General features: G+C 38.6%; 1 protein-coding gene across 3 annotated transcripts in view; it reads left to right on the top strand.

Annotated features, from left to right (window-relative positions):
* The window catches only part of mfsd1 (major facilitator superfamily domain containing 1), a 33,535-nt gene extending 14,253 nt beyond the window's left edge, over positions 1–19,282 (top strand). Inside the window, exons 10-18 of one of the 3 annotated variants that reach the window (XR_001857603.2) lie at positions 5,887–5,943; positions 6,082–6,238; positions 6,842–6,939; positions 7,901–8,013; positions 8,669–8,716; positions 8,811–8,877; positions 9,750–9,832; positions 17,218–17,306; positions 18,922–19,282. Coding sequence is in view for 1 of the 3 variants with exons in the window: in XM_017691846.2 (XP_017547335.1) it covers positions 5,887–5,943; positions 6,082–6,238; positions 6,842–6,939; positions 7,901–8,013; positions 8,669–8,716; positions 8,811–8,877; positions 9,750–9,753 (544 nt within the window). In the remaining 2 variants the exon portion in view is untranslated. Of the gene's footprint in view, positions 1–5,886; positions 5,944–6,081; positions 6,239–6,841; positions 6,940–7,900; positions 8,014–8,668; positions 8,717–8,810; positions 8,878–9,749; positions 12,862–17,217; positions 17,307–18,921 lie in introns of those variants that run through there. The other 2 variants (XR_001857604.2, XM_017691846.2) reach the window with 2 other exon arrangements.
* Positions 19,283–27,990: the final 8,708 nt, after the last annotated feature.

The raw sequence follows: 27,990 nt of genomic DNA, 5'->3' as shown, positions 1-27,990 counted from the left end.
AATTGCTTAAAATACGTTTAGGTTAAAACTCATCTCAGAACTACTGTAAGACATCAGGCTGAGGATCCATAACCATTTAATGTAATAACTTTTTTTTGTGGTTGTAGCTTTTAGAGGATGTGAACTCCGGTTCCGATCACTAGCAACTAACAGCGTTTCTCTAGAATTGAGCATTTTGCACCAAACTACTGTTTACATTTTAACCATTTAATTGTAAGTTTTAAAAAAATCAGAGTTCCTGTTTAAGCTGCACCATTTGTGTTGCATAAATGAACGATAAATGTAGGCAGTGCTGCAGGAATTCATTAGTGCAAGTGGAGATTTCCAGCTAAGAAGGGGTCCGGCTGCCTTGTCTCACAAGACATGTTCGGCTCACGTCAAGTTCATTTCTAGAGCACATTTAAAACCAGCCTAAGCTGACCAAAGTGAAAACAGTTATAAATAAACAGTAAAACACAAATTAACAGTGCTGTATGAAGAAAATGTTGGAAAAAAATTGCCAATTAAAATGCAAAAAACAATGAAAGTTAAGGAGAAATGAACTCGTACATAAAACTGAAATAAAAGTTGAATCAGATGAATATCAGGGTGCATAAATTTCACAAATTAGACTGTCATTAGCTACAGAAAAGAGTCTTTTAACCTCTTTAACTTCTTGGAACCACAAGTGGGTTTCATATGTAACTGTCTTCTTTCCAGCCAGATAGATGGGTAATGTAGTTAGAAAACTTTATAATAAAGGAAGCTGAACTCACATTTTTTTTTTTTTTTTTTTTTGTACTGAAAGTCAACCCATTTTTCCACAAATCTGAGCTATAAACGATCTCAGATGGCGTCTCTTCAGTAATCTGCTCTGTAAAAATAATTTTTATGAAATAGTATGTTGAGCATCTAATATTTTGGCTTTCAGCAGTAAATTATAAGCATATAGCAAAATGTTTAAGATCATAAAAACACATTTTCTGTTAATTCGAGGGAAGTTTTTTACCAAAAGAAAAGTGACATTTCATGAATAACAATATTTACTGAATAATTTGCTGATTTGAGCATGGAAATTCTGACAGAAAAACCGAAACACACCCTCGAGCATAAAGGTCTAAGGCAAGATTTAAAGTCATTAATAGTTGAGGCAGGTCTTACATTAATAATAATAACAATAATAATAATGAATTTTATTTGTTATGCACTTTACATTTTAAACAAATCTCAAAGTGCTATACAGTAAAAGCATTTCAATGAAACCAAAGAACTGTTATAAAACATCTTTACACTCAGTAGGAAGATCATGGGTTGTAAGTTCTGTGATCTTCCTATTGGGTGTAAAGATGTTTTATAACATACTTCTAACATTAGGAACAGTACTATTCCATGACCTAGAAGGAGCTACTGAAAGCACTCAGTCTCCCTGAAGAAGATGAGTAATAATTTATTAGTGGAATGACAGGACCTGCCAGACGAGTGAGGACTAATTATATCATTTACTGTGGGGCCAGACAATATAGTGCCTTAAACAAAAAGGGTAAAGTTGGACTCTTGAGTGGCGCAACCGTCTACGTGTTGGCCCTGTGATCAGTTTGATCCGTGGTGATGCTACAGCCGTCCGTAGTTGGGAATCCTAGAGAGCACAATTGGCCTCGCTCTCTCTGGGTGGGTTGGATGCTGTCCTTTCTCCCTCCATCACTCAACATGATGCTGGTCAGCGCAGGCGTCTGTAAGCTGACGTAACAGGTCTTGTGGTGGACGCTTTCCTCCGAGCGCGTTCTGCTGTCCAATGACGTTGTGTGAGCAGCAGTTCGAATAGATGTGTTTGCGCTTCACGGGTCTCAGAGAGAGCCTGTGTTAGCCTTCCCCCTCCTAGCGTTGACGGCATCGTGTGATTGGCGAAGTCCTAACTAGTGGGTGGAATTGGAGACGACTAAATTGGGGAGAAAATCAGATGAAAGTCAAAAAAAGAAAAGGTAACGTTTTAAAACTAATTCTGTGCTTGATAGAAAGCCAAGATGGGTAGAGAGACCATGACAGGTGAAATGGTCTCTCTTCCTTGTGCCTGTCTGAAGCTCTATGGCAGCACTTTGGGCACTTTGCAAACATAACAATCATAACATAACAATCCCAGCCATGGTGAACTCATTTTAGGGAACTTCCCTGTTAACCAAGATTTAGATACTCTGATTAGTCTTAGACATTGATGCTTATGACGAACAGTCAACACGGGCAAGAGTAGAGCAGTTTATTTTTTAGAGGAGGAAATCTACATTTTCACATCTGCAGAAAAAAGTAGAAAACATTTAAAACAGTATAAATGGATGCTGTCTCCAGTGCCACTGTGTTTGTGCTCATTGGAATAAAAATTGCTTTGTATTCTTGATATTTGTGCAACATGATTTGTTTGCTCCACTGAAAAGCATCATTTTTCATGTGACTGATGGCAAAAAAGGGACCCAAAAAACAAGCGAAAGGCTCTGCTTCTGTCAGAATCCTATCACTGGTCTGTAAGTTTGCATGAGCCGAATCAAGGTTGGACTGATCTAAGCCTGACGTTGGTTCAGTCTAAAGCAAGACGTCCTGCTTCATGAGGGGAAAAGGGCCTGTCTACTGAAGCAAGTTTAACAAGACAGAGTTCCTGAACTTTTAGCTTCACAAAACCTAACAAGTGGAACAGCGATTAGCTCGTTTTACAAAGACAGTCAACAGCTTTAACAGCAAGTTTAGATACTCGGGCTATCGTTGTGCGCATACAAAAGGAATGCATGACATTTATGGCAAATAGCCAAGGTATCATAACCACGAATACATAAATTTACATAGTAATTATGTGAAAAATATAGCAACTGTAAATCGCAGCACTGTTAGTATTTATTTGTGGTTCAGTATTAAACTCTCGTCAATGACTGTACAAGTACTGGCACACTTCCTTTAAAGCCTTCACCTCTGTTTTTATCCACCATTTTTATGCATCGGATTGTCCAGCAAAACAGTGATGTTTGATGTGATGCATTGTACCGTTTTGAAGGCCTGAAATCTCAGGATTCGATTTGATTCCCATTCTATGGAAACATTTTATGATCTATTATTCACAGCAGTTATGATGGGGAGGAGGATTTGAGTGCTACCTTTCAAATGAGACCGAGATCATGACTGTAGCCCAAAGTATGCAGGAACGGTTCTCCTTTTACTTTGAGTTTGATGTTTCACACACGAATGGTGCGGCAGTTAAAAGTTTAGTTGCTTCATGTTCTTAAATTCTGTGTGGTATAATTTACTTCAGTGTTCTTTACATGATTAATGCTGCAAACTTTATGAAGAGAGGAAAACAAAAGTCACGGGGGGTGGGGGTGGGGGGCAGAAGCTCGGTCCTGATTGGATCCCAAACTTAACCGGCTCTGGAACAGAGTAAGTTGCCATGGCAGCGAATCCCAGTAAAACATGATCCATTGTCATGAGAGAGCCAGAGGTGGACCAAGTACACAAATAATGTACTTGAGTTTAAGTAGAGATACCCAAGATAAAATATCACTCCAGTAAAAGTAGAAGTTCCTCCATTTAGACCTCCACTTTGAGTAAAAGTACTAAAGTATTTCCCTTCAAATGTACTTAAGTATAAAGTAAAAGTACTAAAAGAGTAATTCTGGCTCTGATGTCCTGTTATCATTTTTATAACCAGACTGGCTTCATGAACTCATTTCAGGTGAAAGTCCTCCAGCGTCTCTCTTGGTAAACCAGTCTTTTAATAGAACGTCATTAATTAGTGACGCTGACGTCTATTAAAATGATCAGAAGCACAAAACACTGAAGGTAAACAGTTTCCATCAGGGAGAACCGAGTGGCTCTGAAATCACTTTTTACACACAAGCAAAGTTTCAGTTTCAGATTTATTTACAACTTAGTTCCAAGTTTAAGTTGAATAAAAACTGGCTTTAAACTCAGGATCACAGATGAGCTCCTTTACTATGTTGATCTGTAGGCGTCTGTTCATAAACATGAACCAGCCCAAACTCATTTACTATAAAATGAAATGGTGTTTGTAGAAATTCAGAAAAAAGCCGCGTCAGTCTCGACTGCATATGTGGACATATTTCTATATTGAGCTCTATTTACACAAAGTTAGGTTAGTTCATCATTTATGTTGAACAGACTCTCCCAAAGTTTTACGCTGCTGCGCTGACGTTGAACCGCGTGCTGCACTGGGTCGGTCTGACCAACAGGTCAAAACCAGCTCTAAACAAAGTGACCGCTGGGCCCTGATTGGTGCTCTGGCTTTGCGCTTCTTTCGTTTTGACATGTGACGTTTTTATACACACAGAAACCAAAAGGAACGACAGATTTCACAAAATGTAGGAGGAAAAAAATATTTGACTTTGTAGTGGAGTGAAAGTAAAAAGTCCAAAAATGGAAAAACAGATACATGAAAAAACTACTTAAGTAGTTTTACTTGTAAAGTATAAATTCTTTTTACTGTGTTACTGTTCACCACTGGAGAGAGCTGAGCTTAAAGTTAGCTGGCTAAACCATAAATCCTGCTTTGTGCGACAGGCCCCAGGAAGACTGGCATTCATTCAGGCTTTGGAACATGCGGTATATGTAGGTTGTGTAGTGTATGTAAATGTGGGTCACTGACACAGAAAACTGAGCGTTAGCCATGAAGAAGCTTAGAAAGTGAATTGAAAGGCTTGCAGTTGGTTTTGTTTCCGTGCCTCTGGGGAGCACCATGGCTATTTACAGCAGCTGCTTAAAAAAAATGATCGACTTAACAGGCAAGCAAGCTGGAAAACTGCCTCCTGATGGCGAAGTCAAGTACTGAAGATGTGTTTTTCTCAGGTGCCTGTCGGCCTTTGCTGCAGACAGTTGTTTGATTCCAGCCCACTTTTTTGCACTCAGCACAAAGCTGGAGGCAAATATTTACCTATTGATAGGAAATGTTCACCTTGTTCAGAGCAACAGACACAGGACTGTAAACGTTGGTGGGTTTCAGGGATGAGCACAGCTCTGCTCCACATGCTTTTGTCTTATTTTTTTAGACTATTAAAAGCATTCTGTAAACCACAGACAAGACATCATCCAGATGATGTCTTAAATGTTCATTTGAAGCTTAACTTTTAGCATTTCCTGCTTTAGAGAAGGAGAACCAGCATCAGGTGTTTCACAAGCAGCTTATCAGCTAATTGATTCATATTTCTAGGAAATGGAGCAACAATCTCAAATCAGTCCTGTGGGGCCCCTATATGGTCCATGTTTTTTGCTGTAAGCCAGCTGTACACCTGTATTCATTGGGCCTCATTTACCAGCCCTTAAGAAGAAATTTTGGTAACACTTTCTATGAATGTCATGTTTGTAAGGATCTATTAACACATTCAGAGCATGGCATAACACATTCATAAGGCATTATAAACATACGCTTTATAGCCATGTTTGTTATACATTATGAATTGTTAATATAATGCATTATAAGTAGTTTAAATAACAAGTTATGCTGTCAGTGCCAAAGAATTGTGAGATTTCCAGTATATTTTTTTCTCTCCGCTGGTGCTGTTAGGGCTGCATCTTCTGGGGGTGGGAGGGTGTGGTCCTGGGTCCCGATGATTGGTTTGAGAATCCCAGTGTTGGAGTAAAACTCCCAATTGTGTAGTGCAGGACTAATCTAAGACTGGATTTGGGGCATGTATTTCCAAAAAAACACAAGTATTGTCTTTATGTATGCATCTTTTAAGATACATATTCATATTAAATTCATGATGCATGCAAATGTAACACTAAGCACTGCTGTTTTGATGGACCTATATATGAATACACACATTCTCTGTGGCCAAAAGTATGTGGACACCTACAGGGGATGGGACACTGATATCCTAAAGTAAGGCTGATGTGTCTAAATTCTTTCCTTTACAGAGTCTTCTTCATTGAAAAGTTTAACTTCAGTCCAACTGAGGCCAGACTAATCAACAGGTAAACTGTTAAGTTGTCTGAATGGAAATAAATGAAGTGCTATGGCTTGACTGGTAATACCTGTATAAATCAGCTGTATAACCTGATATTATTAGCCATTTTTCTTTTTTTTTTCTTTTTCCTTCCCTTGTTTTTCAGCATTGTTTACATCATCTCTGCTCCGGCCTCTCCTGTGTTGGGTTTAATGGTGGATAAAACGGGCAAGAATATAATTTGGGTTATGTGTGCTGTCATCACCACGCTGCTCGCTCACATGATGCTGGCTTTCACTTTCTGGAACCCCTGGTTTGCTATGGTACCTCCTCTAGTTCCTCTAGTTTATCTGCAACCATTACAGTAATGCAGTTGGAGCAGTTTCAATATTGAACAATATTTGTTACATTATTTTGTACTTTGCACCCTTCTTGAGGTAATTGTGAGCCTTGATGTAATATATTTTTGTCTATGTATAAGTACTTTGGTTTTATTTAAAGGGGAAGGGCATTCAGAGTGTTTGTTTATTGTAGGGAAACTTGATGACTCTTTACAGTGACTGTGATAAGGGCTGCAATGTCTGTAGCACAAATATAGCCATTTTAATTTCAATCCAAAACCACTATTGAATCTACACATATGAGTTTTAATTTTAATGTTGATGATGATTGAATATAAATCTGAAAAAAGGGGTTTTTAAAACCACATTTTGCCCAAAAACTATCCTAAAACAATGCATCAGGCAGCATATTCATAGCAATTTTGTGTAGGAAGCTTTTAGAGGCATTAAACTCCTCAGATGTCTGGTTCCTATCACCGCCACTGTGAGTCCTTCTGACTTGGTGAGCATTCTGAGTGACTGCCTTTCCAACATTGGTGGAATTCCTCTCCAAGTTTGTTTATTTAATTTCATCTCTCTCTACAGGTTATCTTGGGATTGTCCTATTCGCTGCTGGCCTGTGCTCTCTGGCCAATGGTGGCTTTTGTAGTGCCAGAACACCAGCTGGGTACAGCCTATGGATTGTAAGACCTCCTTCTGGCCATGTCCTCTTACACTGCTTTTCTGATTTCTTCTTGTTTTTGTTGGAAAGGGAGAACTTTACCTGCGGTGTTTGATCGCTGTATTAACGGTATGAAAGTCTTTTGGTGTATTAGGCTGCTACACAGTGAAAGCAATGTAAATAAATAACACAAGACTTTTATTCTAAAAGTCTGTTTTATATCAAAACAGTACACTGTTTGTTTTTAGCATACCATCTCGAGAAAAATGTACAAACATCCCGAATGTCTTATGTGATATTCAGGCTGTTGCCCATGTTGCTTTCCGGTTTGGAAACGTGAAACGAGAAGAACAGAGAGTTTCGCTGTCTCATTCAGGAGCTGAAACTTTCTGAGCACACGCAAACTCAATTTCAGCTGCTTTTTGGAGTGGAGATGGTGACACCATCTCAAACAGGGTCAAGGCGAAACATTTTACCATTTACAAATCTTGGTTGTTGCCATGCCAACAACAGAGACAAAAGTGATTTTGATTCAGTGATTTCATTTTGCTGCAATTGAACTGTGCGTCCGTGCTGGATATTGTAGTGAGAACGTGAATGGAAAACTCAGCAGTTGAGGCTGACTGTGCACATTAGGAGGCATCACAGTGTTAATTTCACCTCAAATTTGTGTCTTATGGGTGTGTTTGAGGCCACTCTTGGTCATGTGTTAACAAGTAAGCTCTCTAACTTCTAACACAATGTTGCAAATATCAACAAATCACTGTTTTCAAACAGCAGCTAGAAGTTTACAAGTTTATAAGAATTCTTTTGTAGCTTTCTAGTCCTGCTGATGTGAACTTAAGGTAAGCGATACAGTGCTGTGCATATTACAGGTGCTCTTTTTAGGCCTTAGGGCTCCTTTAAAGTAATTCTAACTGTGAAAATGTGATTCTCCCCATATCATTTCAGTTCTCCATGTATCTGTCTGCTTCCTTTGTCAGTATGCAGTCTATCCAGAACCTGGGGCTGGCGCTCATTTCCATGGCAGCAGGAAGCATTCTTGACAGCAAGGGTTACCTCATCCTCGAGGTCTTCTTCTGTGCTTGCATTTGCTGTGAGTGATTTGTGAAAATGCAATGGTACATTTTGATGGAGCCTGGAGGTGCAAACTGCATTGATTTTGAATGCATTAGGAATTCACCAATATGGTAATTGTGGGCTGATGCCAATATCCAGTAATTTACATGTACATGATCACAGATCCTGATATGTGAACATATAAAATGTACAAATTAAATGTCATCTTCTTGGATTACAGTTACAGAGAAATACATATTTCATTCTGAAGGCTTACAAGTGCAATAAAATCTGCCTGACACCATTATGATAGTGATGTTGCCATGCATCCCTTGTATGTGCTCATTTGGCCTGTGTTGAGCTATAGTCAAACATAAAGATGAAAAACATGTAGGGCTGCAATGAAAATCTGATACTTTTAATAATTAAAACATAAAAATAATTTGGATAACTGGAACATTTAACAGTTTTTATGAAAGCATGAACTTTAGTACATCATTTTTATCAGTCTGACAGCAAGCAGTGAGGCATAAATAGTGCACAGTAGCATCTAAAGATAATGTACCTGGTTATTACACAAAACGTGGTCCTCAGTGTTGTTATTCTATTGCATTGCAGATTCAATAATAATAATAATAAAAAAATAATAATTCGTAACTTTTTCACTCTTGTGATTCTCGCTCTTTCCACAGTGGCTCTGATAGCAGTGGTGGGGCTCTATTTTTTGGACTTTCTTCGAGGTAAATTATACATTGAATCAGTTCAGTGCATCTGGTCTCTAGCGCTGACCAGAAAGAATTGCATTTGCTCACTTTATCTCCTGCGCTTGACCAGGTGGAGAGCTGAACCTTTCAGCTGCAACCCGGGCCAGTCTACAAAAGACCTCATCTTCGGAGTCAGAGTGAGTTTACCACCCAACCTCAACGCAGTTTGACCTCTTATTCTTTACCACCCACCTCATTACACCTGCACCTCTTAACCTTTCAGCTACTCAGACCTCATGCACAGTCAGTACAAAAAATGCCAAAAGCTGGACAGAGCTGGACCCCCAGATCCTGCATTTCTGTCTGTTAATGTTAAACAAATATTCAGTTAATGTTTTAAATAAAGATCAATTATGGAACCCAAAACTGGTGAGTTATAGTAGCCTTAAAGGGTAATTCCATATAATTCATTATAAATACTTTCAGTGTCGTTCTGTCACTGAGATGTAAATTTCTTCTCAGTCAATTGATGTGGTTTGATGCATTGTAGAGAACCTTACTGGAGCCTTCAGCCTACAGTGGTGGTGATGGGAACCGGGGCTGTGATATCTACAACACAAATGTATCCATTTTATTTGTTATCCAAAACTATCAGTGAACCTACTGAAAAAAAAAATAGTTTAGGAACTATTTTGCCTGCTATAAAAGAATAAATACAAAATCTGGTCTAGAAACTCTCAGAACAGTGACTCGGACTTCAGGCTGCATATTTATAACCATTTCATGTAATAACTTTCTGTGAGGAACCAGATGTCTACCTCTAAATGCTCCCCATCATCACCACTCAAGTTCTCATTTAAAGCTGGTGTCTTGAAATCCATTAAATCACACCTTCAATTGTATCTGAACCACCATAATGTGAATAGCTGTTGTATGCATCCTTGCTGGATTCCATTTAGCTTCTCCAGGCCAAGTCACCTACTTGTAACAGGGGCACATTGCAACCTCACCCGTTCTTGGCCACCTAGTGGGTAAAATGTCTGTGTCTGTGTGCTGTGATGTGTTGCAGGTGAAGCCCATTCACTCCGTTGGCTCCACCCAGCCTGCTGTGAGCCGTCTCACTGGACAACCTGACCTGTCGATCACACACTGGTGGGGGTGTTTCTGCACTACTGCACTGCTACTGCTCCTCACCACACTGACCAATGCTGTCTTATTGCACTTCTAAGCTAACACCATACTGACAGCTAACTAGGGCTGCAACAAATATTTGATAAATTGGATAATCACAATATTAAAAAATTTGACTTTCAAATAACCAACACGTTCACCACTTTGATGCATTTATATGGGGACATTTTTTTACCAAGCACACAGTTTCCAGCACTGCACACCAGACTTATTGGATTTTGGCTCTAGTTTGTTAGCTAGCATGTTCTCAGCTGCATTTTTTATCAAGGATAAATGAGAGCACACCAGCTACCCAGATTTCTGGAGCAGGAAGAAATGTATTCAGGCTGCACTGGACGATAAAGCCAGCATGTCTGAGTCTAGCTCCAGATTCGAACAGCCTAAAAAGTTATTTTCATTTTTAAGATGATTAATAAGACGCTGTTTCCTGCACCGCTCATCTCCCACGCTCAGAAACCTGTTTAGGGTTGCCAGATTGGCCAGGATCCCTAAGTTAGCATCTCCACGCAACTTGTCATGAAAATAATGATGTACGAGCAGCGTTTATTTTTTACCTTGTGGTAATTCAATTTAATTGAATATAAACATAAGGGTATGGTACGAATAGTGCACAAGCAATAGTAGGTAGTTACTATTTGTATTTTAAAAGTATATTGTTTGCACCACAAAGTACAATAGAGGAAAAAAAAGCAACCAAACCTGTTATGAACAAAGTAGGAATGTGCAGGGAACTTAAACAAATACCCAGAAAGGCTTGTACAAATTAAATAAATAGAATGTTCAAACAGTCAAGAAAATATTCAATAGAACATTTGAAAGTGAAAATATGAAATTGTTGCAGCCCTACAACCAGCACTGCTGTAGGACCATCTCGCTCAAATCCTCCTTAACAGCCTCCTCTCCTCATCTTTTGACTCCAGCCATGAAACGAAAAAAGGAAAACAGCAGAAAGGTACGCAGGCTGAGGAGTGGACGCTGTAGGTGGATTTGGCACAACCCCTCAGGCCCCCCTTGGGCTCACCCAGGGACAGAACTGACCTTTTAGTAGTGCTGATGCATTCTAGGTTGGTTGTGGGGAGCTGTGGACGACGTCCTGTCACTCTCTCAACACAGCCTCAGGGCAGCTGGCCATCAGCCGCTGGAATTGAACATACCGCTTCTTATTACAAGTCATGTGAGGCCACTTCTTTCCTGCCGACATTTGCACCGGTGGATCTTCACTCATTGGAAAACTCTTATTTTCCCCTTTACTACAACCCAGCTGTGACTTTTCTGTTCAGGGCACTGTCCACTTGTTCTTCGACACCTAAATTGTGAAGACAGTAGCCCAGGCCCTGTGAGAAAAGTGTGCTTCAGCCAACTGCCTTAGTTCTTTTATGACTGGAATTTTGTATTTGCTTTTTTTTTTTTTTTTTTTAAATTAGACTTTATCCAGACTGTAATGTTTTGTGTCTGACTAACATCTGTCATTAACATTTTGAAAAACGGGCTTTATGTAAATAGTTCAATTACAAAGAGAGTCAGGAGGTAACTAATGTTTTTATTCAAATTGCCTTAAACATTTTCAAGTATATCAAACTTTCTTTACAAGAGTGAGTTGACGATTAAATGTATTTTTTTTTTATTTTTTTTTTTTATTTAAACCCATTTATTCACAGGTTACAGACTGGTTTTACTCACAACTGAACTCATTTTGCATTATTTTCTATGTAGTAGCTTAATAATACACATGTGGCTGTTTATCAGTATTGAGGGATCTAGTCCAAAGCTTTTTAGCCTTGATACTGGAAAAAGCAGTAACTTTTCTCGGACTCTGTAACATTTGTCATGTCTGTTTGATATCTTGCTAAGATTTTCATATTTATTCATCTACAAATGATTTATGATTGAAGTAATGGAACAAAATGGCACATTCTTTAGTTGCTTGAAACTTACGTGAAACTAAATTGCACAGGAGTTGCATAACAAAGTGTCTTGCACTTCCCGCAACAGTTGCAGGCGGCTCAGGCAGACAAAATTCTGATCTGATAAGGCATCACGTTGAAGAACATGCTTTCAAAGCATTGAATTTACAGGATCAGCGGACAAGAAATTAAAAGATGGTTTATTGGGTGTTTGACAAGGAGACCTTTAGTCTCGAGGTACTTAAGACTGTTAGCTTTTCATTTGATCAGTTTTCTGAGTAATGATGACAAAGGCGAGTTTCTCAGAGATGTCTTGTTCCTTAACAAGACATTTTAATGAGCTTACAGGTTTTCTCGATGCCCCATGATTTTACACAGAGCTAGGATTCATTGAGGAACCAAGAAATAGCTACTTCAATATTTATTTTCAAAGCTTACATACACTTGACAGATAAAAATGAAATATATACGCATCACAAAAAGATGATAAACATGCTGTAAATGTGTAAATATTTATACCTTACAGTGTATCAAGAATGGGAGCTGCCAATTCGGTTGACTAGTGGTAACTGATTGTGTTGAGTGCAACTTTTTTTTTTTTTTTTTAAATTACTTTGTCAAGTTGCACAGAAGTTATGTTGCAGGCAACTCACCACATGCAGCAAGTTGTATAAATGTTTCACTATGTAACGCCTATCTTAGAGTTTCACTGATAATCTGATAACCTGATTCAGAGTTCTTTACATTCAAATAGGGTTTTGGACGATTTTTGGTCAGTATTATTACATTGTTTTTGGTTACTTTTGGATTTTATTTGTTCATGTTCAATCAAGTGGGTAATTTGCAACTTTCAACAAATAATTTAAGGAAGCTTTGGTTGACCAGTTATCGATTGCTATCAAAAGATTCCATGTAAATCAGTATCAACTTTCACTATCTAAAGCCCTGTTTGGACAGGATTAGTTTTACATGAAGAAGTAGGGTCAGTACTTTTGACTGCTGTGTCTGTGATTTTAGTCCTGTCTGAATGCAGCATGTCAGTCATTTAGAAATGACATCAGATCATATTAAACCTGCGCAAATCGATTTTCTGATTAAAAACACTCATTCTGCGGAAAAGGAGTTTAACCTACACCAGGGGTCAGCAACCCAAATGTCCTTTCAATAAAAATCAAACCCCTTTGGCAGCCACAACATCTTGGCTGTAAATATGTCTTAGTATGTGCTAATGTCCCAGTAAAGGCTAAAAAAAAAAACAATATAAATGAAACTACAGACTTATTTTGCTCTGTTAAAGCTATAGCCGCTTTTCTCACATCTCCAGCAGGAAACTTTTCCTTAACAGTAAAACAGTTTTTTTGTAAAGTGTCTCTTAATGTTTAACTTTTTATGAAGCTGAAGTCGTGGAACAGGAAAATTCGGACAAGAAGCTGGCAAATGAGAAACTTCAGCTGACTTACAACGTAAAAATTACAGAAAATTGTCAGAAAAGTCTTGATTTTATTTTTGTGGCATGTGCCTGCCGTGCCCCAAAGGCAGAGCCCCAACACCCAGTGGCAATGAACCTGGGCGATGACGGCAGGGAGAGAGCCGCGAGTGGGGAGGGGGTGGAGTGCAAAGCCCGAGCTCTCGTGGCCGTCATCGTCGGGGCCCTGGGGGCGGGTGCATGATGCAGTTTTATCCAGTGGTGTCGACTGCTGTGAGTTCCCAAGCTAATGGCAATACTAATGGCTCACTGCATTCACTGAAGACAGCAAGGTAAATTAACAAAATAACAGCTTAAATGTTTTGACATGTTCTGCTCTTTTCTGGACTAAAGGCGGTGCGTAAATCAAGTAGCCACCCCATTGTGTTTATTGTGAGCCAATGTAAACATGTTCCTTCAGACTCTCCACTGCAGATTGGCTTTCTAAAGAACATTCAATGTGCATGCTATAAACATCAGCGCTTCTTGATTTAAGGCCTTTTCATACCAGTATTCATTAATATGCATGTGGTCGCTTGCAAAATATGATGTTTATAAAAACTGGACTCTCTCCAAGTTGGCCTTTTGCTCTGCAATCTGTTGTCAGTAACCAGATGCCCTTCTGGTCATTTCTGCTATAGCCAGCAACCAGTTTCAATTTGCACTTCAGTACCAAAAACTGTAATTCAGGAGTTTTTATCTTTCACTTGAGTCCTTTTGATGTGTAAACCAAATATGAAGGCTGTGCAATGAGTATGACTAAAAATGTGTTCTGATTAGAAAATACAGGAATTTAGACTGACCCTCTGTTATGGTGTTAAGTGTGAAGTCACATTCACAGTTTGCAGAAAGGTGCGGTCTTTGGCCCAGTCCCATTTCTTATTCTTACCCCTACCTCTTGTTTTCACGTGTCACCCTAACCCCTTGGAATGGAGTTACAAAGAGTAGTGGTTGAAATCTTGCCCAATGAAATGGGACAATCCTCAAAAAACCCCCCAAAAAAACAATACTTCAATAACAGCTACTAGCGTTGCTCTGTAGGCAACTTGGCCCGACTTCAGTGATAGGAGAGAAGGCAAAAGTTCTGCTCCTCACTGCTGGGCTTTGGTTGCATTTAGGGTAACCTATGAGGGGGGGGCAATTATTTATTATCGCCCACTTCTAATTCATATGAAGCTGAAGTTACAGTTATGTTCTGTCGCTCCAGCCGCCAATACTGCTGGACAATTCAAGGTGGAACGCGAAAATTACCAAACATTTAGTGTTTTTTTTATGCTTGTTAGAAAGAAAACAACCATAATGCATTGAAACAACATTAGTGTTTAAGATAATACAGTGGTTATCGTAATTTTTAACAGAAAATTCTCACATTTGTGGGTTTCTTTGATCTCTTGCGCAGCCAACTAACCATTTTTTCTTTTTTTTTCATTTCTCATATCACTCTGTTTAGATTTTGCCTCTGAACAACCTCCATTTGAAGGGCCATGTAGCCCTAACACTTCACCCCACACCCCTCTATCTCAACAAAAATAGGGACACCCTAACTCTAGACGTGAACGCGCAAAATAGAAGGGCCAAGTGGTAGGGGCGAGGGGTGAAATGGGATTGGGCCTTTGTCTCAGGGAGAGAAAGAGTCCAGAAGAAAACTCTTGTAAAACAAAAATTTGGTCCCACTTTATATTGTCTCTAATAACTGTGTAGTTACATGTGAACAATAAATGCAACAACAGTGTAACTACTACTGATTTGATCACTGTTGCCTCATGCAGTTACACAAGTGTACCTTAATAGTTGTAATACCCTATTCTCTATCAGGTAATTACACAGGGGTAATGACATGTAATTACATTTGTAATCAGACTGGAACAGCATTTTTTTTTCCAGAAGATTTTTTCCAGCAGTAAAAGTTTGTAATAACTTACAATGTAAGTAATGTCTTAATGTATCTGCCAGCTTTCCTAACATTTAGCCAGCATTTATGTTGCTACTACTGTGACACTGTAACCAGTTTCAGCTTTAAACCAGTCTGTGATGTGACAGAACAGCAGACGCCCCCTTATCTTAAAATGTAACTTATATAACATTAGTTAAATGTAATAAGCACTCCACTATTACACAGTACCTACATAAAACCTACACAGGAAATGTTCATTTATTGAAAGTGTAACTTTAACACTACAGGAAAGTTCCTGTGTAGAAGATACACTTGTGTAATTAAATAGGCTGAACTTCTGTAATTCACCTGTTATATTGCCTAAGTCAGTAGTTAGTGTTGTTGCATGTTATTCATGTGTAACTACACAGTTATTAGACACTTAATCTAAAGTGGGACTGTATCGCTGTGTGCCTGAACTGAAGAAATTGCGTTGGTTTGGTTTTAGTTTGTTTTTGTACTGTACACACTGAGGATTGGGAGAATTTAATAAAAATGTCATTGCATTTGGCATCTTTTGACTGTTTGGCTGGTTGTGCAAATATGTGATAGTGGTGTTTCTTAATAAAATTTTAAGCTTATTTTGAATTAGGGCTGTCATAATTATTTGAAAGAATTGATTAAAGTGTACAGTGATTAGTTTTTTTTTTTTTTTTTTTTTTTAAAGGCTTCCTAGTTTTTTTTTTTTTTTTAAACCTCTTAACCTCTTATTGTCCAGGGTCTATTTTGGTTTGTCCATCTGAATTCATGTGACCAAATTGTAAGGCAAATTATTCAGTAACTGCATGAAATACATGTCAATTTTTATTTTTTTAAATTTATTTAATAAGTTCCCCTCAAATTATACACACATACACGTATTGCTCTATGCATACAATTTACTGCTGACACCCAAAAATTTTAGTATTTTTTTTATGTAGTCATTTTTTACAGAGCAGATCACTGAAGAGCCGCCATCTGTTTATAGTTTAGAGCCCAGATTTGTGGAAAAGTGGGTTGAGTTTCAGTAAAAAAACAAACTGAGTTCAGCTTCTTTTATTATAAGGGATTAAAATGACATCACCATCTATTAGACTGGAAAGAAGAGTTACAGCCTGATACGACGCCCAGCTTCTGAATGGAGCTTATGAAATATGAAAATTATGAAGAACATGACGAAGAGCGTTTTGGAACTGCTGGTGGTCTCAAGGAGTTTGAAAGGTTAATATTCTTTAAAAGTCTATGCATAGTTTTATTCTTGTTGAGTTAAAGGGGAATTCTGGACAAAATGAAAAACATAACCATCACTACATCTGTTGTAAACATTCCACAACAGGGATTTTCTTTACGAGATTTTCTGGTTTAAAGACTAGGAAAATGATAATGATGCATCTTGAAGGTGAAAGGAACTTGTGAATAACTACAGGGAGATTCATTCGAAAGATTCGTTTCATACCTTGATGTATGTGTAATCGATGCATTCCATGTGACGCTAGAAGTGATCTCTGTTTTCTGCCAGATACAGGAAGGGGTACGGGGGAATGTACCAGCAAGTTGCAAACGGAGGTTAAATGTAGCGATGGCTGTCCGGCGCCTACATCATCACTCCAACACATGGCGCCCCAAATTGTTTAAAGCTTCATATCCTGAGGAACTCATTACATGTAGTTTGGTTCAAATTGCTTTGCCCTAGCGAGAGTTATTACCGAATATTCTGGGCCTCTTTCGAGTGAATCTCCCTGTACCACAGCTTTGGGGCGGATAGCGTTTTCCTCACTATTGGGATATTGCAGATAGAAGCCAGATCTCTGGGGAGGTGGAATACTTAATGGATGTATGTTGCAGTTGCGCAGTGCATGCTGGATATTGTAGTGAGAGGACACTGATGGAGGAACATACAATGCATGACATAGAAACTAAACCACATCGAAGGCTAGTTTTAGACCAGTATTGATGTATTTTACATGTCATTTCTTTGTTGTGTGTCCTTTATAAGCTCATTATTTAATTAATCGCCTGGTCTGATGTCTGTTGTGTCTCTTTCTTTCCTCTGTCTCTCTCTCAGGGAGGTACGGCGTATGCGGGACGGCTCGTTTGAAGCCCATGTCCGCCTTTGGCCTGCGCAACCGCTATCTGTCCAGACTGGGCGCGCAGGTAGCCTTCACAAACAAGCTCACTGCCTTCTTTCCTTCCTCTGCTCTCTCATTATCCTCCCTTACTACTGCAAACTGGCAACCCACAGGTACAAAAAATCATAAAATTCCAAGAGGCCTTTAACACTTTAGCAAAAAAAAAGTTCAACAATACAAGTTAACTTAGATTCCCACCTTGTCCCACCTGCATGTGAACTTTGCACTATAGCTCGCCTCAAACTGCACTGTTATGAATAAAGGTTCTCTGCAGTTAAATTTTTTGTTCATCAAGGTACAAACTGTAAATGTTCCCTTAAAGGTACAGCAGTGGGTTTAAGGTCTGATTGTGAACCTTAAATCAGTTTTTCCAGGTGAAAATTTTTAATTTGTTCCTTTTCATAACTATGTTTTAGAACAGAACAGTAAAATAAAAGCCTGGAGGCGAGGCGGGGTGTGTAGAGTCAGTACAGCTTGGAACATATCATTTCAGTGGATTATGGTTCAGTTATGTTCCCTGACGAAAGCTACTGAGATGTAGCCTTGAGGGTCCCACCCCAGTGACAAGAGGGGTCCTGCCCAAGTCACAGTTTTTACTACCTTTATTTCTGAGAATGTGTGTTGTTCATCTCTAATACTTGATTCTGTGGTTTCTGACACTGTTTGACACACTTATATTTAAATATGGACTAAAGTACAACAGCATAACTAAATACAGTAGCAGCTTGAATTTGGCTGTGCAGTGGACTAATTTAAAATATAAACACCATGCATGTTTTGGCTTATAGGCAGCGTTTGGATTGAAATTTGATGTTATTTGATGAGTCAATTGCTTTAATGTGATGATATTCTGTTAATAGTGCTTCCTTTTCCGGTCATTAGAATTCAGTTTTAACTTGAGACACAACAGGTGAATAGGGTCAACAGTAGCCCGCAACCCACCTACTTACAATACGCTTATTGTCCATTTTATCAGCTCCACTTACTATATAGCTGCACTTTGTAGTTCTACAGTTACAGACTGTAGTCCATCTGTTTCTCTAATACTTTGTTAGCCCCCTTTTACCCTGTTCTTCAGTGGGCAGGACCTGCATGGACCCTCACAGAGTGGGTGATGGATCATTCTCAGCACTGCAGTAACACTGACATGGTGGTGGTGTGTTAGTTTGTGCTGTGCTGGTACGAGTGGGTCAGACACAGCAGTGCTGCTGGAGTTTTTAAACACTGTGTCCACTCACTGTCCACTCTATTACCCTCTCCTACCTTATTGGTCCACCTTGTAGATGTAAAGTCAGAGACGATAGCTCATCTGCTGCTGCACAGTTTGTGTTGGTCATCCTCTAGTCTTTCACCAGTGGTCATTGGACGCTGCCCACTGGACGCTGTTGCAGCAGCAACACTGAGGTGTTTAAAAACTCCAGCAGCGCTGCTGTGTCTGATCCTCTTGTACCAGCACAACACACACTAACACACCACGTCAGTGTTACTGCAGTGCTGAGAATGATCCACCATCTAAATAATACCTGCTCTGTGAGGGTCAGTGGACGATAAATGTAGAAACAACGGTGGTCATAATGTTATGCCTGATCGGTATATAAAATCCATATAAATGACTTTCCATCTCTGTCATCTGTGCACAGCTCCCTGACCACTACAGCATCCTCCTGTCCTCCCTCGCCTACAGGAGTCTGCTCCGATGACCTCCTGCAGTCTACAGCTGGCTATATATTGATGGAATATGAAACTAAGCTGAGAGGGCATGGGATACAAGATACTTTTAGGTATTTTTTTTTTTCTTGGTTTAAACTGTGCAGTATATTTAAAGCGTCTGTCCAGCACATATTGGTATACAGACATGTTCAGGTATTTGAAAGTTGATATCACTCTGTTCCATTAAGAAGATGCACATCCAGCACTTTATATAAGGACATTTTTGACCACTCTAGAACACGGCAGTTGAAAGTATGATAGGTTTTACAGTTCTGGTGCATTATTTCAAATTTAATTTAATGTTCCTGGATGAATGTCAGGCTAAAGAGAGCTGTTTTCATGACTGTTTAGGCAATAACATTGTTTAATAAAAGTTTTCTACAGTACAGCACTGTGATGCATTTGGTTGATTAGATCACCTTAGTAACTCAGACCTGTTATCCATGTATCACCACAGTGCTGAAAATATAACCAAAAAAGCACAAATTGCATCTTTTAAAGAATGCGGCGAACAACCATTGTCACACTAGTGTCTCTTTTAACCAAGTTTCTGTTATTGTGGAAAAAAATTAGAGGAGGAGGAGTTACCACTCACTAGTCTATAGTAATGAGGCAACATAGAGGCTAACATTACAACCTAGTATGCAGGAGATGCTTTTACAGTCATTTTCTACTGAAATCCTAATACTGTGTATTATATTTATTATATATAATATGATTTCAATGGATTCTGGTACAATTACGATCCCTGACTAAAGGTACTGGGATGTACCCCTGAGGGTACCACCACAGTGATAAGAGGGCCACTGCCCCAGTGACAGTGACCTTTTTTTTTTTTTTCCTGAGAGGGTACAATATAGGACAACTAAGGGTCACAACCTAAATGTTAAAAAGAGCCATTTTGTTCTTTTAAGAAAAACAAGCCACCTTTGGAGCCACAAAATTTTATGTCTGTTTTTCCATCTTAATATGTCTCATTATGTCCTAATGTTCTAGTATAGGCTAAAAATAATGACATACATGAAAACACAGACTTTCTTTGCTCTGCTGAGCAAATTTCACCTTAAATGGTGCCTAGGGTGCCAGAGTGTAACAGCTGCACCATTTAAGGCGGAACGATAGAATTTAAAAGAGAAGCTGGCGAATGAGAAACTGACTTCAGCCTCTCGACTTTTTAGTCTTTGTCAGTTTCTCATTGCAGATTAAACGTGTCAGGAAACCAGCTGGAGTGGTTATAAACGCAAATAAGTCTCTAAATTATTGATCTTCGTCTTAAATGTTTCTCATTAGTCACTACCTAGGTGAGATTGTTGCCTGCACTGCTATGTCGACCAGCAGACCATCGTTTAAGACCACTTATTTATTTATAACTGTTGAACGATCAGCAGAGCTTTATTTTACTGCAGAGGAGGATTATTTTATTTTTGCATACAAATCTAATTCTACTTTTTTTAAAGCCACAACAGGGCAGTAAAAGAGTCGCATGTTGCCAAACCCCTGAGGTAGACTATTACAGATTGTAGTGCACCTGTTTATCAGTGCCCCTCTACTCCATTCATCAATGGTCAGATTCTGACCTCAGGGCTGGTGTTGTCGAGATATTACTTGGGTGGGGGTCCATTCCCATTACAGCAGTGACACTGTGACACAGCAGTGTGTGAGGTTTTGGTATGAGTGTACAGGTATTACTGGGGTTTTTACACACATCAGTGGACAACCACTCAGAAATATCCACACAAGAGAGGCTATGTGGTCAGACGTTGGCTATGGATGAAGTGCTAGAGGACAGCTAACATAAACTGTGCGGCAACAGATGATCTACAGTCTCTAACTGTACACAGGCAAAGTGGACCGTTTAGGTGTAAAATTCAGCCTGTTTTATTGAATAACATCAGTTCAATCAGGTTAAAGCTGTGATAGTTACTAAAATCTGAGATTTCTTTAAAATATCATATTACTGTCGCTTTAATGTCCGTCACACTGCATGTTGAAAAAGTATTGCTTTCATATTATTTAAAAAGATAATTTGATGTTTCTAGATTAACACCACTGACACCTGTTGGTATTTTAGCCCAAATCATCATGAACTATGGAGAGAGTTGGTCTTTCTTGCTTTGCAAAAGCTTTAATTACAGCAGTGACTGGTGGATCAAAACAAAATGCAATGATGTGCAAATCAATTTAACCTTATATTTCATTGAAAATAGTACAGACAAAACATCAAAAAATGATAGAGAATTTTTTTTAAAGATATCTGCCCGTTTTGAATTTGATGGCAATAACATGTTTTTTAAAAAAAAAAAAAAAAAAACACATGGTGTTTGATTGGAAACAGGTCAGTAACATTACAGGGTAGAATAAGAGCATCCCAGAGAGGCTGAGTCTTTCAGAAGTAAAGATGAGGGGGTTACCACTCTGTAAAAGACTGCATGGTCAAATAGAGCAACAGTTCAAGAACAACATTTCTCAACATAAAATAGCAAAGAACTTTTCCCTTTCATCATCTACAGTACATAATAACATGAAACGATTCAGAGAATCTGGAGAAATCTCTGTATGCAAGGGATAAGGCCAAAAAAGCAGTATTTGCAGACCGTGATCTTCAGGCATTGCTGCGTTAAAGAGACATGATTCTGTAATGGAAATCACTGCATGGGCTCAGAAACACTTCTGAAAACCACTGTCTGTGAAAACAATTTGTCGCTGCATCCACAAACTCTAAAACACAAAGAAGAAACCAAATATAAATAGGATGCAGAAATGCTTCTCCCTTCTCTGGGCCTGAGCACATTTAAAATGTACTGAGGGGAAGTGGAAAAGTGTCCTGCGGTCCGATGAATCAACATCTGAAATTCTTTTGGAAATCATGGACTTTATGTCCTCCGGGCTAAAGATCACTCAGCTTATTATCAGTGCACAGTTCAAAAGCCAATATTCATGATGGTATAGGGGTGCATTAGTGCACATGCCAAGGGTGACGTGCACATCTGTGAAGGCACCATTAATGCTGAATGATATGCACATATTTTGGCAACATATGCTGCCATCCAGACAACGTCTTTTTCAGGGAAGGCCTGGATTATTTCAGCAACACAATGTAAAACCACAATATGCATGTATTATAACAGCATTACTCTGTATTAAGAGTCCGGGTGCTAAACTGCACATCGCTGCATTTTGTTTTTATTTACATTTTGCAGTGTCTCAGCTTTTTTGGAAATGGGGTTGTACATTTTTACAATTTAGGTTGGAAAAACAAGAGTTAAAGTGGCCTTTTCTCATAATGCATCCATAAAGTTACTGCTGTGACAGATGGGTTTTCATGCAGGACTAAAAATCACTAGTATAAAAATTCAAAAATAGAATGATTCATTTTTAATTTAGTTAACTTATGCATAGACCAGAAAATGCACGGACATCAACTTTCTGTTGTGTGTTCTTGTCTTGGGCTCATTTTCATGGCTTCAGAGTTCAGGTGCCACCACAATAGTTGAACGAACCAGCTACAAGGTACATGCTTCTAATAAAGTGGCCAGTGCACTGCAACAGCAAGTCTGTGAAGGAGACCCGAAACTTAAGTTGCACATCCTCCTCGGTCCCCTTGAGAGGAGGTGACCCGCAGGCAATGAATTTCCAATTAAGTGTGGTGGCTGTGTGCATAAGCCCCGGATAATGACAAACCAAACACAGGCAGGTATGAGGTCATTATCAGAGTAAGTCTGTGGAGGACAGAGTCAACAAACCATGTTTCTAATCTTCTGCAGCGTTTTTTCTCATCTCAGGATCAGTTTAGTTGGAAAGGTTAAGACTTTATTTGGGGAGAAAGTTTTTTCCTACAAGTGATAGTAGATACTGATGTAACACTAGCAGAAAAAAGAGGTTTTGGTTTAGTCGAGTTCCAACACCTTTTACCTTAATCAATTAGCATTAATTGACTTAGCAAGTCAATAACCCTTGTTTTTTTTATTGTTATTTAAAAAAAAAAAAAACCTTTATCAGAAAATTACACAGAATCCTCAACAGCTAATTATAATGACAGCTGTGCGAGTGTTTAGTGAGTCACTCTTTACCTTCATTCCAGCTTCTGCTATTTTCAGGAGACTCACTTTCAGTTCCTCAAAGAATCTGCAGACACGCCTCCTAAGTTCAGTTTTAGGCATTGGTTGATCATTTTCTGAAGAAATCTAACTCATTCAAGCAAGCAGGTGTTGTCACAAAGCCGCTTTACAGAACAATCAGTATTACAGAACGAAAAAGAAAAGACAAATCCAGCTCCAAGCCCCCATGAAGAAAAACTCCCTAAGGGCAGGAGGAAGAAACCTTGAGAGGAACCAAGACTCAGAAGGGGAACCTATCCTCCTCTGGTTGACACTGGATAGCAAACATTGTTAGTATAACATTCACATTCAATGATGTTGAGGTTTCTTCTTTATTTGATTTGCAAATTTTCTCTTTATCTTTTAACCAAAGTAACCTCAGTCCAGGCTTTTTAAAACATAGCTTTAAATCTTACAGAAATAGTTCATTAATAGTACCAATTCCTACATATTATTCACCAACTTTTATACATTATTCAAGAAGTTTGATAAATTATCGTTATTGTAAAATATTCAACAGCTGCTATAAAGAATTAAGTATCTATGGTTAATTATCCAGGTGGTATTAAAATTTATTCAGTAACCACTAAAACATTACTCAGTACCTACTATCCATTATTCAGTACTTACTGTAAATTATTCAATAACTACTATAACTATAAACTATTTATCACTAAACATTATTCATTAACAAATATACATTATTCACTAACTTCAATAAATTATTCACCACAACTACCATCAACCATTCCAGAACTGCTATGAGTTATCCAGTAACTGCTATAAATGATCAGTAACCACTATAAATTATTCAGAATATACTATGAATTATTCAGTAACTACTAAAACATTTTTCAGTACCTACTATACATTATTCTGCAATTACTATAAATTGTTCAATAACTACTATGAACAATTCCAGAGCTGATATTAATTATCAGGTAACTGCTATAAATTATTCAGAATCTACTGTAAATTATTCAGTAATTATAAACTAGTCAGTAACCATTAAAACATTCAGTACTTGCTATCAATTATTCAGTGATGACTGTAAATTACTGAATAAGTGCTATGAACTATTCCAGAACTGCTATTAGATATCCAATGAGTACTATATATGATCCAGTAACTACTATAAATTATTGAGTAACTACTATGAATTATTCAGTAACTACTAGAACATGTTTCAGTGTCTACTATACATTATTCTGTAATTATTATAAATAATTCAATAACTACCATGAACTATTCCGGAACTGCTATTAGTTATCCAGTAACTACTATAAATGATCAGAATCTATAAATTTTATATTATTATAAAATTATTCAGAATCTACTATGAATTATTTAGTAATGACAAACATTTTTCAGTATCTACATTATTTTGTAATTATTATAAATTGTTCAATTACTATGAACTATTCCAGAGCGAATATTATCAGGCAACAGATATAAACTTTTCAGAATCTACTGTACATTATTCAGTAATTATTATAAACTAGTCATTAATCATAAAAAAAAATATTGCTATCAATTATTAAGTAATTACTGTAAACTACTCAATAAGTGCTATTAAATATTTCAGAACTGCTATTAATTATCCAGTAAGTACCATACATTATTCAATAACTAAAATAAAATATTCAGAAACTACTGTGAATTATTCAGTAATTATAATAAACTAATCAGTAACCTTTAAATCATTATTCAGTATTTACTATCAATTATTCAGTAATTACTGTACACTACTCAATAAGGGCTATAAAGTATCCCAGAACTGCCATTAATTATCCAGTAAGTACTAAATATTATTCAATAACTAATATAAAACATCCAGAAATTACTATGACTTATTCAGTATCTACTGATTCAGGAACTATTAGAAATCATTCAGTAATCACTAATATGTGATTTTGTCATTCCGTATTTACTCTCAATTATTCGTTAAATACTATAAATTCTTCAGAAACTATTATGAACTATTCAGAATCTACTATAAATTATTCAGTAACCGCTATGAGCAACTGAATGGTGGAGCTGAGGGGCTTAAGCACTCCCCTCTCCAGTACTTGTAGTGTTCTCAGGGTCATCTGTAGATGCTCCAGTACTCTCTCACTGCCAACTTCCAACTGACCTGAGCAAATGAGCTTTTATTGATAAAACATTACGCCTGTAAGGGTAATCTCAGCGTTCAGCGCGCTTCATATTCAGCTCGTCGTGTTTGCTGCGTCAGTGTGTTTACCTGGACGCTGCAGGCCTGTATCTGTACCCCGGGCTGCTGACACTTTATTTGAAGATAAACAGCAGATATTTATTCGAATATTACCCGCTCTTTCCCGAGAGAGTGCAGTAGACCTGTTTATGTAAAAGAGTGGAACTGGAAATGATCAGCCCAGCAGGATAAAATGCTTGCTAGCACTATCGCTGTGGCACAGCACATCCTTCATTACAGGTGCTGGGTCCTTTTAAGAAATGAGCATCACAGGTTATGCAGATTGGAAGCCAGTTGTCCAGTCAGTTCAGTTGATCGTATGCCATATCATAAGTAAATAAACACTACGTCTAAAAGTATCTGGACATTCCTTCTAATGAGTGAATTCAGCTGCATGAAGGTCACCTATTGCTAACCTAGCTTGTATAATCTCCATGGCAAAATATTGACAAATAGCAAGGGAAGGTTTAGGGTCATGTCCAATGCCAAACATGAGCTAGAGAGGTATAAAGCCCCACAGCTCAATGGAGCTGTGTTCTCTGGAGTGATGGAGCTCCATCCAATACCTTTGGGATGAATTGGAGTGATCCAGAACTGATCATGCTGAGAGATGCTTAATGTACCAAGAAGTTCCGCTACAGCTTTCCAAGTTTCTCGGAATCTCAGGAGTTCTTTGACCTTCTAAGTAGTTATGCTGTTTTTCAGAAAGGTAAAACGTACATTGCTGCCCATCTGCAGTTTGCTAAAGATCTCACTGACAAGCCAGAAGGCTTTTGGAAAAATGTTTTATTGGCGGATAACACCAAAATAGATTGCTGTGGTTTCAATGTAGTGTTACCTTAACCCATCTGTGAAACATGGTGGTGGTAGTATCATGTTTTACTGCATCTGTAACAGGACGGCCTTTACTGATGGAGCAATGAACTCTGAAATTCTAAAGGAAAATTTCAGGACATTTGTCCATGAGCTGAACCTCAAGAGTGCACGGGTCATGCAGCAAGACAACGGTCCTAAGCAATCAAACTGTTCTACCAAAGAACGGTTAAAGAGGAATAAAGTTAATGGTTTGGAAGGACTAAGTCACAGTCCTGACTTTAATCCCATAGAAATGTTGTGGAAGGACTTGAAGCAGCAGTTCATGGGAGGAAACCCACCAATATAGCAGAGTTGAAGCTGTTTTGTACGGAGGAATGAGTCGACGTGCTGGACTAATCAACAGTTACTGGAAACGTTTAGGTGCAGTTATTGCTGCATAAGAGGGTCACATCAGATATTGAATGGAAAGGTTTACGTACTTCAGCCACTCACTGATCTGTAATATTGGATCATTTTCCTCAATAAATAAATGAACAAATCTGATATTTTCATCTCATTTGTTTAACTTGGTTCTGTTTATCTACTGTTAGTACCTGTGTGAAAATCTGATAAAGTTTTAGGTCAGATTTATACAGAAATATAGAAAATTCTAAAGGGTTCACAAACATTCAAGCCCCTCTATAAAAACAAATTCTTCAAGGGTTCTGTAGCAAAGGCAATGGTTCAGTTCTTTAGATTGATGGAGAATGTTTTGTATATGGTTCCATGTAGAGCCAAACAAGGTTCTGTTATTGCTGTGATGTGATGTCAAGCTTTTTGGTGCTGTATAGAACCAAAACATTCTCCATCAACCTGAAGAACCATTCACCATGCAGAGAACCTTTTAAGGTTCTATATAGATTTCATAGTTCTAAATAGAACCATTCTTTGTACTAAAGAACCCTCAAAGAACCACATTTTTTAGAGTATGTACACAGAGCAGTTGTAACATTATGACCACCTCCTCTTACTATATAGGTGCACTTTGTAGTTCTACAGTTACAGACTGTAGTCCATCTGTTTCTCTGATACTTTGTTGGAACCCTTTTACCCTGTTCTTGCGTGCTCAGCACCCCCATGGACCCTCACAGAGCAGGTTCTATTTGGGTGGTGGATCATTCTCAGCACTGCAGTGACACTGTGTTGCACTGCTCTGAGTGGATCAGACACAGCAGTGCTGAGTTTTTAAACACCTCAGCGTTGCTGCTGGACTGAGAATAGTCCACCAAAAATATCCAGCCAACAGCGTTCTGTGAGCACCGATGAATGACTAGAGGATGACCAACACAAACTGCAGCAGCAGATGAGCTGTCATCTCTGACTTTACATCTACAAGGTGGACCGAAAAGGTAGGCGTGTGTAATAGAGTGGACAGTGAGTGGACTCTGATCCACTCAGACCAGCACGACACACACTAACAAACCACCACGTCGGTGTCACTGCAGTGCTGCGAATGATCCACCACCCATTCTGTGAGGGTCCATTGGGGTCCTGACCACTGAAGAACAGCAGAAAAGGGGCCTAGCAAAGTATCAGAGACGCAGATGGACTACAGTCTGTAACTGTAGAACTACAGAGTGCAGCTATACAGTAAGTGGAGCTGATCAAATGGACAATGAGCGTAGAAACAAGGAGGTGGTCAGTAAACGGCACTGTGCGTGTTTGAATGTGTTTTTGTGATGGTCCGTCAAGAGCCCAGAATGAAATAAAGACCAATAAAGCATATTTAGTTGGTGTTTAATGAGCGTTCCCAGCAGCCCAGCCTTGACCCTCGTCTCCTCGTGCTCGCCTTCCTACAGCTCATCCCACTCTGCTGATGGACGCTGATTACGGCG

Source organism: Pygocentrus nattereri, chromosome 19 (assembly GCF_015220715.1).
Source record: "Pygocentrus nattereri isolate fPygNat1 chromosome 19, fPygNat1.pri, whole genome shotgun sequence".
Lineage (NCBI taxonomy): Eukaryota > Metazoa > Chordata > Actinopteri > Characiformes > Serrasalmidae > Pygocentrus > Pygocentrus nattereri.
This window is presented reverse-complemented; position numbering and strand designations above follow the sequence as displayed.